Here is a 14,681-nt window from a genome sequence, read left to right on the forward strand (position 1 = left end):
AACTTCTGTAACATGGAGGTCTCCCATGCCAGTTACTTTTCATTTGTCATTGTGTTCTTGCATGGGAAAGCTATTGATATTTAGTTAATCTGGGTGTGATCTTGTCAATTACTATGATCATTTGGCCCATTAATCTTAGTGACCAATATCCTGTTACTTGCTAAAAGTATGTAATCCCATTTGTCTCTCTGGACAAAATGACAGACATTCAGTTCGTGTTTGTAACTTTGGTGAGAGACAGAAAGCAGTCTGCAGAAAAGAAAGCACGTGGATGAATTGTTCTGAAAGCCACAATGGAATTGATGGACCAATTAGCCAACCATACATAACAAAATATAAAAATAATTGAAAAAGGATCTAGTGCTTTCCTGGTCTATAGGATGAATAAACTCTTCTCGGGCTTCCAACTGGGTACATGTATCAATTATAACCAGCTTTTCGATGACAAATTCCACGATCTTCGTCAGGGATGATGCCTGGGCATATCTAGTCTGGTGGTATTTATACCCTTGTAGTCCATCCCTCCTGGTTGGCTAGACCCTGTCCAAAAAGAGTTCCATTCTCCCACATTGTTTACAATTGAATTCCAATCCTTGGAACGAGACCTTCATCTTTGTTAAAATTCTTTTCCTCCAGTTTTATTTCAATGGCTTCCTTTACCCAGCAGTCCCAAAAGCCATTGGCGCAGCACAGCAGTTTTGCGCTGTTGAAGACAATCCTATGGTCATTGCGAATGCAATGTTCTGCTACTGCCGATTTCTCCGGGTAATCCAATCGAATACACCTCCTGTGATCCTTGATGTGGGCTTCCACTGTGTCTGGCCAATATATGCTGCTCTGCATTCACGGGGAATCATGTAAACTTTAGGCAACTTGAGTCCCAGGTCATCTTTTACCCGCGTAAGCTGTGATTTGAGCTTCCTTACGGGTTTGTGGATGGTATTAATCTTAATATGGTATTAATTTCTTCAGGTTTCTGGCTATACTGCCTGGGCATGATCCCTGAAGATGGCGGAATTTGTCATCAAAACGTCTGTTGTAATCGATACCTGTACTCAGCTTGAAATCCGAGCAGAGTTTATTCATGCAAATAATTGCTTTATAATTTTGCTGATTTCTTCAATAATCTAAACATTGAAAGATTTTTGCATCTTAATTATTTGTAAAGTAATTTTTTTTCTTTCATAATCCGGGTGTTGTTGGCAGGACCAACATCAATTCCTAAGTGCCCTGAGAATTGGGCATGTCAGTGAGATAGGGAATTGGTGACCTTCCTAAACTGCTGCAATCCTGGCAAAGTGTCTGTGTAGTGCTGTTGCTTCCACGATATTGATCCTATGACACTATTGGTCATAGAGCATGCTGTAGTTAGAATGCACTATGATGTTTTAGTGCAAGAACATTTAGTGTGATTGACAGGCGCCAGTCAAATGGAATTTTACAGCTGCAAGTGAAAGTTTGAGAGCCCTTGGAAATTATCTGGTTTTCTGCATTAAATATTCATAAAATGTAGTCTGATCTTCATCATATCCCTTGATGCCCCAACCAATCAGGAATCTATCGACTTCCGCTTTAAATATACCCAAGGATTTGGCCTCCACTGCAGTCTGTAGCAGAGCAATCCACGGATTCACCTCTCCAGCTAAAACAAAACGCTCCTTACTTCCGTTCTGAATCATGTCGTTACTGAACACATTGTGCGTTCTGATTTTGTGTGTCTCTTTTATAGAGCTGGGCACCTCCAAAACCTATATCACCAATCTCATCTCATTGTTTGACTCCAAATAGCTTTTGCAGAAGGCATTACCCCAGAGGTTCATGTACTTCTTTGAATGTAGATTGACTGTTTATATGGTGTAATCAGTATTGGTGTGAAGAAGTACAATTGTTTGTGTGTTATTAGTTTAGGCAGATTGTGCTTGTCTATTATTGTGACTTGTATAAGATCAGACCACATTTTATGAGTAGTTAATGGAGAAAATCAGGTAATTTCAAAGGGTTCACAAACTTTTTCTTGCATCTGTATGTTCCGGAAGATACTGACACTTGAGTTGTTGCTTCTGGATAAGTTAAGTGGAAAGTACCTCTGATTAGTGCTTTGTCAGTAGTGGAAAATGGTTGGTGTGGGAGATGAGTCCAGGTTCTGACCTGATCCATTAAGTTTCTGATGGTAACACCCAGGTTTTTGATCCTCTCTCTCTTGGAGATGGTCATTACTTTCACTTCTGTAGCACAATTGCTTCATTTGCGGTTGATCATTTAAACAGTTTTTAATTGCATTTTAATTATTTAATTAGACTTTGAAATGGTGCTAAGGCTGGAACCAGGAAACAAGCAGGCTTTAACTGAACTTGGAAAAATAAACAAGGTAAGAATGAAGAACTTGTATTGCATTGTGTAAAGGAAAATTATAGAATTAAATTGTATAATAATTGCATTTTGGAAACAACCATCTCATGTATATCCTTCCTGCCTATGTCCGCAGTGTGTTCATCGATACCAGTAGCAGATTGTTCAAATTATGGCATTAAAATAGGTGTAGATATACCATTAGTAAATGTTATTAAAATCGTGATAGATTTGAGAGTAAATGAGAAGTTGTCAACAATAAAACAATTTGATAACCAGAAGATACAGCCAAAGCTGAAGTGAAGAATATTTTATTTAACACAATGGTTGCTGTGGACTGGAATGCAATGTCAGAAGGAGTGAAAGAAGCAGAATCAACAGTAATATTTAACAGGTAATGTTGTTACTTGGATTTTCAGTAGGTCTTCAACAAGGTGCTATACATCCATTTGTCTTGCGAGACCATGGATCTGCGCCTGGAAAGTCTTCACTCCAGGGCGCAGGCCTTGGCAAGGTTGTATGGAAGACCAGCAGTTGCCCATGCTGCAAGTCTCCCCTCTCCACGACACCAATGTTGTCCAAGGGAAGGGCATTAGGACCCATACAGCTTGGCACCAGTGTCGTCGCAGAGCAATGTGTGATTAAGTGCCTTGCTCAAGGACACAACACGTTCTCTTGGCTGGGGCTCGAACTCACGACCTTCAGGTAGCTAGTCCAATGCCTTAACCACTTGGCCACGTGCACACAAGGTGCCATACATGAGGCTACTAAACAAGATAAGAGCTCATGGTATTACAGGAAAGATGTTAACATAGGTAGAATATTAGCTGTGTGGCAGAAGGCAACAAGTGGGAATGAAAGGCATTTTCTGGTTGGCTGTCGGTGACTAGTATTGCACAGGGGTTGATGTTAGGTCTGCTACTTTTCTCGTTATGTTAATGACCTGGATGATGGAATTGATGGCTTTGTGACCAAGTTTATGAATGAAACAAAAATAGATGGAGGGGCAGGTAGTGTTGAGGAAGCAGGGAGTGTGCAAAGGACAGATAGATTAGGAGATTGGCAAAGAAATGGCAGTTGGAAAACAGTGCAGGGAAGTATATAATCATGCACTTTAGTGGAAATAATAAAGGTGTAGCCTATTTTATGAATAGGGTGTAAATTCAGAAATGAGAGGTGCAAGGGGACTTAGGAGGCTGCATGCAGGAATCCCTAAAGGTTAACTTGCAGGTTGAGTCTGTATTAAAGAAGGCAAATGCAATATTAGCACTCATTTTGGGAGGACTAAGATGTAATGCTGGGCTTTGTCAGGGATTGGTCAGACTATATTTGAAGTACTGTAAACACGAGGAAATCTGTAGATGCTGGAATTTCAAGCAACACACATAAAAATTGCTGGTGAACGCAGCAGGCCAGGCAGCATCTATTGGAAGAGGTACATTCGACGTTTCGGGCCGAGACCCTTTGTCAGGACTAACTGAAAGAAGAGCTGGTAAGAGATTTGAAAGTGGGAGGACTACAAGATGTTTTGGGCCCAGAAAGGATGTGCTATCATTGGAGAGCAGTTTTGGGCTAAGAAAGGAGGTGTTGGCATTAGAGAGGGCCCAAAGGAAGCTTTGGACAACAATTCTGGGAATGAAAGGATTAATATCCAAGGAGTGTTTGGCTCTGGGCCTGGAATTCAGAAGAATGGTGGGGGAGGGGGGATCTAATTGAATCTTCCTGAATATTGAAAGGCCTAGGTAGAATGGACATAGAATGGATGTTTCCAATCATGGGACAGTCTCAGAACAGAAAGTTGTCCCTTTAGAAAAGAGATGAGTAGGAATTTTCTTAGCCAGAACATTGTGAATCTGTGGAATTCATTACCACAGACTGCTGTGGAGGCCAAGTAATTGGGTATATTTAAAGCAGTGGTTGATAGGTTTTTGAATAGTAAGGGTTTCGAAGGTTATGAGGAGAAGGCAGGAGAATGGGGCTGAGGATAATTCAGTCATGATGGAATAATGGAGCAGACACATTAGGCTGATTTTACTCCTATGTTTTATGATTAAGTGGATTAATAGTTGAACATAGAAACTTTTTCAGAGCTTTTGAGATGGAGCAAAAGGCAGGGTTAATTGGATCACTCTTTTGGAGGTTCCCACGCAAATGACTCCCTTGTGCATAAAGGGTGTTAGCATGCAATGGTTGAAGAAAATGTGAGCAATCTTTATCATAGCATCTGTAGTTTTTAGAATGGGATTGTTTTGCAAGGTGGCACAGCCTTGAATGGGTTGAATGGTGGCCTCATTTTAGTAAATAAATACAGTCAATTCTAGTTAATTAGGTCACATCGGAGCCAGTACATTTTGGTCCAATTAAACAGCTGCTCCAAATATCAAAAGTTTAATGGAAATTGTTGTTAATATATAAAAAAGACAAACTACTGTTTGACTGAATAACAAATTACATATTTAAATGAAATACAGAAGAAATTAGAGCACTACCAATACTACTGCAGTGCTAAAAGTCTTTATTAGTTCCCAATATTTGTCAACAGAGGAATTCTTTGTAGATTAACAAATCCAGCACAAGTACCTAGTGCAGATAATGGACTGACTTTGTACAATGCTCTCGACGATTCCATCCTACAAATCTTCATTTTCATGGTAACATTCAAGATGATTGTTGATGCCTTTCAATTCTTTGTAGTTCCTAACTTGTTGAAGTAGTGGAATCGTTTCATTTTCACTCCTGGCCATTTCTGGCATCTACAAGCCTCAATGCTTAAACTGCCGTGAGCAAAACAGTTCCAATTTGTCTTATTGCTTATTTCTTACCAACTACCAGTGACAAAGTCACTGCTTTTTGAACACAAACACACACAGCTGACTCTATATAAAAAATGCTCACTATAAACATTTTGTAGCATCCAATGGCCACACAAATACATATGATTCAGCTTCAGTCTCCTGCCCTAATGAAGCAGCATAGTATCCCAAATGAACAAAAAGGAATGCCAGCTATTTTCTCGATTAGTTTGTGTTCTTTAAGAGTTGTCCCAAATGAGTGGCTGCCTTGATTACCTGATGGCCCAACTAATCAGAATCCACTGTATAAGAACTTTTTGCAATAATTTTAACTTGAAGAAAATGGGTAGGAAATTAGAGAAAAGTAATAGCTTTCATCCTTAATGAGGGATGACACTGCATTGAACACTTTGGAAATGGTTTACAAGAACATATTTGACATAGTTTCCTTACAGTTCATTGACTGTTTCTGTAAATTAATATTGTAATAAGAATAACTTGTGTTTAAGTTGACTAATTGTTTATAATGCACAAAGTTGAAGTCTGGGTCAGAATTATATGTTCGGAAAATAAATAGGAATTCTTAGTAATATCTAATGATTTTTCTCGGCCAACAAACGAGATGGTTGGCAAGTTTAGAAGTCTAATGAAGTTGATAAATCATAGGCCTGCAGCAGAAAATATCTGCCTTCTGCGTATTTATAATCAATTTGTAATGAGAACTTCAATGTTTTTTTCAAGGAATTAGCTTTGCAAGGAGATACACTTACAAAATCATCGGGAGAGAAGGATGATGCTCCAAGGCTAGTCAAAGCAATTGATAAGCCACCTCATCTAAGGTCTACAGTAAGTTTTGAATTACTATCAAGTAGAAATTTAGAATAACTGGACCAACAGAGGCATATCCTTGTACGATCGCGTGTTGAATTATCTTCAATACTTTTCGTGGTCTGTAGGTGAAGAATACGAAGGATCCATGTTTCCAGAATAATTCCATTTAAATTTACTAAAAATCATGTCAATTATTATTAGGTGATCTTTTAGAAGAATGGTGTGCTGTGGTGTATTTTGAAAGTTTCCTCCTTTGGCTATACAGCAGAAAAACTCAAGTATAAAAGTATCAACACTAAAGCAGAGTTATGCTTAATGCCTATATTGTTAAATTTTGTCAACAGCCTTTTGGAGTTATCTTCTAAAATCATAATTTGAGGGAAGTAAATTGAAAAGTGTCTTTCACTGAAGAGTTGTGTTATTATTAGATGAACAGTACTCGTATTCAGTAATGAAGGGTCTCAGCCTGAAATGTTGACTGTCCATTTCCCTCCACAGATACAGCCTGAACAGGCGAGTTCAGTAATGATAACTTCTTTCAATCTGGCATAGTTATTTGAAAGTTAATTTTTTTCTGTGCAATTAATTCTTATGTCCTGATTCTCACTTCAACATTTGTCATTACTTTCATAAAAATGTATGGAATCAAATTATGAAATATAAGTATTTCTTCTATTTAATAGGGAATCTTTTAAACACAAACCAACACATTGCACAGCTATTACGTTTACTCTTAGCAAGGTGTGCGTGACTCCTTTTTTGGACCAATTAGTTTTGCATTTTGGATTCCAATTTCTATTAGTTTTCATGAAAATAGTAGTCACTTAGTGTTTAAACTTGAATGGTATTATCAAAAATACAAAAAGGTGCCAAATTTACAACCATTAGGCATTAGTCTTTCAGTATATGCACTGGCTTGCTGCTACTTTAGTTTTGTGAGTTCTGTGGTGACTAGTGAGGCAAGTGTTGGATTCACAGGCTGTTTTCTGGATGGGACAGGATGTGCCTGGTGCAACTGTTAGGTGGGTAGTTAATGCATTCCCAAATCATGGGCGCAAGGTACTCATTGCCATCCAGAATGCTCCTTCTCTACATAAGACGTAGGCCCTGAGATTCCTTGGAGTCAATGGGAATGTTGCACAGTCTGCTAATAAACAGCCTCGTATGATAGAGTGCTTTAGAAGTCTAGTGTAAGAAAGGGCATCCCATGGTTAGCCTCATCTTGCCAACTGAGAACCAGGATCTGAATACTGGGAGTGCTGGCCTGGGGAACAATGCACATTGGCGAAATGGCATTGATGGTACTTTTCTATTGCTTTGAGATGCATGCCTCAGGTAGTCCAAGTCTCAGGAGCATATGAGACTGTAGATATGCAGGCTATTTTGGAGACTGATTTTTGTGCCAGCAAAATCTTGGCCAAAGTGCACATGCCATGTTAGCAGAGTGGTTAGTATGATTCCATTGCAGCTCAGGGTGTTCTGGAGTTTGGATTTCAATTCCAGCACCATTCTGTAAGGAGTCCCTGTGTGTCCTCCTTCGTGGAATGTGTGGATCTTCCCCAGGTGCCCGGGTTAATTGGTTATTGTAAATTGTCCCCTAATTAGATGAGGGTTAATTGGGGTTATGGATGAGGGTTCATCGGGGTTATGAGTTACTGGGGCTGCGTGGCTCAAAGGGCCTATCCCCTGCTATATCACTAAATAAAAATCAACATTGAAGGCAGTCATGAATTTCTACAATACACTAGCCTTTTATTAAATCTGTCACACGCACAGCCTTTTAATAAATGTGATATTACTTAAAAATTAGGTGATTGTTTTTCTTGGAATAAAGCCAGTTTTTAGCAAAGTTGAATGACTTGTTTGAACTTTAAACTTTGAAATTTGCTTTCTATGATTTTACTGTAGAAGCTTCTCCCCATGATCTGAACTAAACAAGAACAAGGAAATCAAAAGGTCCAATATATTGAATTCTGGTCTGCATTTATACCACAGAGTTGAACCAGCATAAATTATTTCTTTGTTTTAAGTTTGGTAGTAGAAAGAAAGCCTCACCTGTCAGTCTACATTGCTTTTGACGGAAGCCTTTTGAAAATGAACAGTGACGTGCTAACTCACAGAACTGTTAGACTGTAGGAATGCCTCCAACAAAAGAAAGGAAACATGCCCTCTTCTCATTGCTACCATCAAGGAGGATGTACAGGAGCGTGAGGATGCACTATAATGTTCCAGGAGCAGTTTCTTCCCTTCCACCATTAGATTTCTCAATGGACAATGAACCCATGAACACTACCTCAGTATTTTCCTCTCTTTTGCACTATTTAATTTAATTTTCTTCTTTATATATACTTATTGTAATTTATAATTTATATTATTATGTATTGCTGCCACAAAACAACAAATTCATGACATATGCCAGTGATATTAAACCTGATTTTGGTTCTAGTTTAATGGACTGTTGGGCAGCATGTATAATGGCTCATTTAAACGAAGATACAGCAAAACTGAGTTGACAAAAGTCGAGAGTTGAAAGTGTTTATGACTGGACATAAACTGAAATGTAAATCAAATGATTGCTCTGTTTCTGTCTTTTAATATTCATTATTGCCATCATAAACTGATCACATTGAGTGGGCAGCACAAATTAACTGCATTGCCATGGTTGCTGCATTGCAAACAGCGTGAAGGTTATGCTTCATTGTATAGTTATTCCAATTCAATGTGAGGGATGAGATGGGGGGTGGACGAGAAAGTATTCCTACTATCAGCAAACTGCCAATGTATAACTTTAAGGCTAATTGACAGTCTTAATGTAAATTAGCCATAAAGTTATACCTTGGCAGTTTGCTTATTATAGCCTTGCACTAAAGCCTTCACTGTGATTAGAAAATTTACATAAATTAATACGTATTACATTGCAAAAAAATAATTTTATTAGATTTCAGCAGCTCTTTTCTGATTTTCAAATAATTTTAGATTATGAAGACATGCAGTCCTCTTTTATTGTCATTTAGTAATGCATGCATTAAGAAATGATACAATATTTCCTCCGGTGTGATATCACAAAACACAGGCAGACTAAGACTGAAAAAAACTAACAGAACCACATAATTATAACATACAGTTACAACAGTGCAACAATACCATAACTTGATGAAGAAGTCCATGAGCACAGTAAAAGTTCAAAGTCTCTCAAATGTCCCACATCTCACGCAGGTGGGAGAAGGAAGAAAAACTCTCCCTGCCATACCCGACCACGGTCCGACTCTGAGTCATCCGAAAACTTCGAGCTCTGATCAGCTCTCCGCCACCGAGTACTGAGCGCCATCTCTATCCGAACGATTCGACCTCCTTCTCGGTCGCCAAAAGCAGGCAAAGCCAGGGATTTTGAGGCCTTCCCTCCGAAAGATTCCCCGACTGCGCAGTAACGACAGCAGCGAGCGAGGGTTTCAGAAAATTTTCCAGATGTTCCTCTGTGCTTTCACGTCCCTCTCCATCAAATCAGAATTGTCCACAGCCCCTATTTAACAGATACGATATCATTTTTCACCGGGGGGCTGCGCACGTGCGGCGCACTGCTTTCTCTCCTCCCGCTCGGGGAAAGGAAAATAATTTCCTTTCCCCACATGTAATCTGACCTTGCCACACTCAGCAAATTTTGTACCTATTTGGAACATAGTTGTATTTCTCATTATTCCAAGGTCCACCCTTGCTGTCACTTGTGTGAGAAAGTTATGTGAAAAATTATCTTCATTCCTCTTTTAATGGGCTGATTTCAAGCTAGGGATTCCAACAGAAAATTTATCCAAGGTGTTGCTTCTGTACCTCAGCCCCACGAATGGTATTTTCTGAGGAAATGTTTGATTGGACTTAAATTTTTTCAGCTTTTTTGTTTCAATAATTTCCTTTTAGTTTAGTAACTTGATGATAACTTGAACAGTGTTTTCTTGGATGCTTTGCTCCCTCTTTCATTTGTCTAAAAGCTGAATACACTGTGTGTGCTATCCTTAAAAGATGGCTTGATATCTCCTTTTCCACCAATTTTCAAATTCACTCTCTCCCTCCAATATCAATTTCTCACATTTCATTTTATCCCTACCTCAGCTGGTCATTCTGTCCCACCTATGCAGAGTTCATAACTTCTCCCCCTGAATCTTTTCTTTTTGAACTCTAGGCTACAGCTGAGCATTGCCAATTTAGGACAATACTGGTGAAGTTCTCACTTGCAGGATTGAATTTAAGTTCAGCACAGAGCAAGTGGTCATCAATAATGTGTAGTTGGGAATACCTACTGCACTGTCAATGAATGCCAATCAGGATTTTCTCCACTGTGCACCTGAGACCAGTAGAGCTTTAGCTTTAAATTTAAAAGTGATTTGTTTAAGCAACTTAACTCTCAAGTTGAGCTAAAAAAAAAGTAGAAATCTAGAGTAGATGGTATTACTCAGATATCAGCAATATTAAAAATAAAAAAATTTTGGGTTGCACTGTATAAATCAGTGTATTGGTGGATATAGTAATGGCTTGTCTGTGTTGTGAGGTCAAAGGTGTACAGAACTTCTCCCTCACTAAGGCAATTGGTCTGACACTCTTTTGTGGTGAAATGTCAAAATAGTGCCTTTTATCTTGCTGTGTGGTTCCTGTCAGTATCAAAAAGCAAGAAACATTGATCTTTATGTTAGCAGATAAAATGGAGTCCCTGAAATCAAATTGAATTTCCTTCAGCCTGCTTCTTATATTTAAATTACCTTAAATTTGAACCATTTTGCAGCAAACTATTGAAATGAAAAATGCAAAGCCCATTGTTATAATAATTATAAAAAGTCCACTTCAATAACCTCGAAATGTTAATGGTAGAATGGTAAATCTTTGCAGGGAGTCAAAAGAGATGGGAAGATCTTAAATGGACTTTTTGCATCTCTATTTACTCAGGTGACGGATACAGAATCTATAGAAGTGAGGCAAAGCAACAACAGGGTCATGAACCCTATGCAAATTACAGAGGAGGAGGTGTTTGCTGTCTTAAGGCAAATCAAGGAGGATAAATCCCCAGGGCCTGCGGAGGACACCGAGATTGGGGTGAAGTGGTCAGCGAGGAAGACTATCAGAGCTTGCAGCAGGATCTGGACTAGCTAGAAAAATAGGCTGAAAAATGACAGATGGAATTTAATGCAGACAAGTGTGAGGTGTTTCACTTCAGTAGGACCAACCAAAATAGGTCTTGCACAGTGAATGGTAGGGCATTGATGCAGTAGGACAAAGGGATTTGGGAAAACACTTCCATAATTCATTGGAAGTGGTGTGACAGGTAGATAGAGTCATAAAGAATTAGCCTTCATAAATCAATGTATTGTGTGCAGGAGATGAGATGTTATGTTGAAGTTGTATAAGACTTTGGTAAGGCTGAATTCGGAGTATTGTGTGCAGTTTTGGTCACCTATCTACAGGAAAGATGTACTATAAGGTTGGAAAGGCACATAGAAAATTTGCAAGGATGTTGCCGGGACTGGAGGACATGAGTTGAAGAATGACTTTATTCCTTGAAATATTGAAGATTAAGTGGAGATTTCTAGAGGTATACAAAATTATGAGGCCTTTAGATAGAGTAAACGCAAGCAGGCTTTTTCTACTGAGGTAGGGTGGGACTTCAACTGGAGGTCTTGGGTTAAGGGTGAGAGGTGAAAAGTTTAAGGGGAACATGAGGGGATTGTGAAAGTGTGGAATGCGCTGCCAGTGCATGTGGTGCATACTAGCTCAATTTCAACAGTTAGGAGAAATTTGGGATAGGTTCATGGGGCAGGTGTATGGATGGCTATTGTCAAGGTGCAGGTCAATGGGAGTAGGTAGTTAAAATGGTTCAGCACAGTCTAGATGGGCCAAAGGGCCTGTTTCTGTGCTGTAATTTTCTATGGGCTCTATAACTAAATGTAGTTAATAGGGGAAGAAAGGCCAACTTGCAGCATTTCCCATTAATGTAATTATACATAAATGTGCCCTTGAATTTAGATCTTGTTTCCTTATAATAATCTGTATTTAAAATACTAATGTGACAGTACTTTGGTAATATTAGGAAAGAATTAAGAGATTTTTTTTTCTTTCAAGCTGCACTGTGTGCAATTGTCAAAATTTAGCTGACATTTCTAAAGGGCAAGCTGTGATGATTGAATTGAACCTTGCAAATCTGAAGTCTTGTTGAGGGATTTCAGACCCTAATACAGAGACATATTCTTGCTAAAACATCTGCAAATCACATAATCAACATCTAATAATGACATTGTTATGCTTGGCTGTGCGAGTTGGCGGTTCAGTCCAACCCGTGGCCTGTGCTTACTCACACACTCCTGTCTGTTCTTGTGGTTGTACTTTCTGCTTTCCTTTGGGTCCAGTTGGCCTTGAGGCCGGTTCGATGTAGCTGAAGCCACTTAAACTTGAATGGTGTACCTTGAAGGCTTGCCTGCATTCTGATCAGGGATCTTCAAGAACTACTGAAGTAGATTGAAATACTTTTAAAGCAATATGCTTAAATCCTTTGCGTTTCATATGACTTTACACAATTTATGTAGAATAATAAAAACAACCTAAGTGTTTGCACTTCATACACTTTTGCAAAAGATTGCCTTTATTCATGAAGCCACAATGAATATTGCCAGCTCATGTCCAGCAGAGTAGGAGGTTAGATGTCGCAGCTAATCTCAAGCTTATTTCTTCCTTTCAAAGTTCAAAGTAAATTTATTGTTGAGGTACATATATGTCATGATACACTACACTGAAATTGATTTTCTTGCAGGCATTCATAATAAGTACAAAGAAACACAATAGAATCAATGGAAAAACTACACACAACAAAGGTGACAAACAGCCAATGTGCAAAAGACGAAAGACTGCAAATACAAACAAGAAAAAAAAGCAAAGTAATAATAGTAAATAAATAAGTACTGAATCTCAAGAACATGACTTGTAGAGTCCTTGAAAGTGAGTCCATAGGTTATGGAATCAGTTTGGTGTTGGGTGTGTGAAGTTAGAAATTTAAGCACTGCAGGCTGTAATTAAGAATCAAAATGATACAGCTCATTTTGTCTGAACGCTTGGTGCGGAACAATTGTATTTCTTGTTGCCAACAGCCTCCTTTCATCTTGCATCTTTTGACAAGAGATGAAGGCTGAAAATTGTAATTAGTTTTCAAACATTGAAAATCACAAGTCAGGGATCCTGTTGTCACTATCATAAAATATTGTACCCTCTTATTTATTTTTACTCTATTAGTAATAATTAACTCATTTAGCAGGCTTGTCAGTTAAATATGTAGTTAAGCAAAAAACAATTTATATAATGTGGGCATTTGATCTGAGTCAATAGGTTGTGGGTTTCAACCTCAAGTGCAGTGCTATGAAAATGCTGCTTTAACGTTGCTGCTACTTTTCAGGTGAGACGGACATTAAACCAAAATGCCACTTGCCAACTCAGGTGTCATAAATTTATTCTATGAGCAGCAGTGTAGTTCTGGTTTTCTACCCATCTCTCAAACCACATACAATTTGTATGGCAATATATTATGGGAGCAAACTAACAAAATATCTGGTAACATGCTAGATCACTAAATATAAAAATTACTGGATTCGATATAAAGTTAATTTCCATGTCCTGAGGTGATGAAATCAACCATGTTTCCTCGCTTCTCTTCCTGAGATTAACAATTTTTTTCCACCATCTTGAGTATTTGTACAATAGGAGCAGTATTAATTGAATATTGTAAAGAAGTGTTTTGCAGTTGATTAGGTATAATGTGTTATACTCCAAAAGTTATTTTCATTGCCTAAAGTCCCACACTCTATTTAATTTGTGAGCAGTTTCCTGTTCTCTATATACATCCTAATTCTATCAAGTGCATTTTGGCATGACCGAAGCCTCTTTCAACCTGTGTAAATCAAAGACCCAGACTTTCAAAGACTGTCCTTCACTTCAGGGGAAAACTTTACATCCAGTGCAGTTCTTCTGGAGTCTAATCACTTTTGTAATATATCTAGTGCAGAATGCTTCCATCAGTTAAAATTTGAAGGTAGTTCCTAATTTTTAATAATAATGTAAGAAATATAATGGTCATATCATTTAGGTTTACTCCCTTAGTGCATTCCAGAAATCTCCCATGGGATTCTTTGTCCATATGTGTACACAGACTTAGCCTTAGCTTAAAGCTTCATACAGAAGATTTCAATTGCATCCATGTGAAACACCCAGGTTGCTGAAGTGGAATGTCAACCTAGATTTCTTTGTGTAGTCAATTGCCTTAAAGTAGAAATTGAAGAATCTGAATCACTGGCATATGTCATGAAATTTGTTGATGCTTTGTGACAGCAGTACAGTGTAATGCATGATTAAAAAAAAACTAAATTACAATAAGGATGTATATAATTTATTTTTTACCAGCATTATGAATGAATATATAATGAGAAGAAGACAAGTCATCGGTGATGAGGTCCTTAATGATGGGTGCCGCCTCTTTGAAGCATTGCCTTTTGAAGATGTCCCAAATGTAGGAGAGGCTAGTGCCCATAATGGAAGTGATTAAGTTTGCAACTTTCTGCAGCTTCCGCGGTACCAGATGCTATGCAACCAGTTAGAATGATCTCCATGGTATATCTGCAGAAATTTGATAATAGTCTATGGTGACATAGCAAATCTTCTCAAACTCCGAATGAATTATAGCCTCTG

The 14,681-nt window shown here is 38.4% G+C and overlaps 1 protein-coding gene across 1 annotated transcript in view; it reads left to right on the forward strand.

Moving 5' to 3' along the window:
• The window catches only part of rpap3 (RNA polymerase II associated protein 3), a 62,438-nt gene that overhangs the window by 36,367 nt on the left and 11,390 nt on the right, over window positions 1–14,681 (forward strand). Inside the window, exons 10-11 of the mRNA XM_063058497.1 lie at window positions 2,298–2,368; window positions 5,883–5,987. Coding sequence (XP_062914567.1) covers window positions 2,298–2,368; window positions 5,883–5,987 — 176 coding nt within the window. The remainder of the gene's footprint in view (window positions 1–2,297; window positions 2,369–5,882; window positions 5,988–14,681) is intronic.

This window comes from Mobula hypostoma, chromosome 9, assembly GCF_963921235.1.
Source record: "Mobula hypostoma chromosome 9, sMobHyp1.1, whole genome shotgun sequence".
Taxonomy (NCBI): Eukaryota; Metazoa; Chordata; class Chondrichthyes; order Myliobatiformes; family Myliobatidae; genus Mobula; species Mobula hypostoma.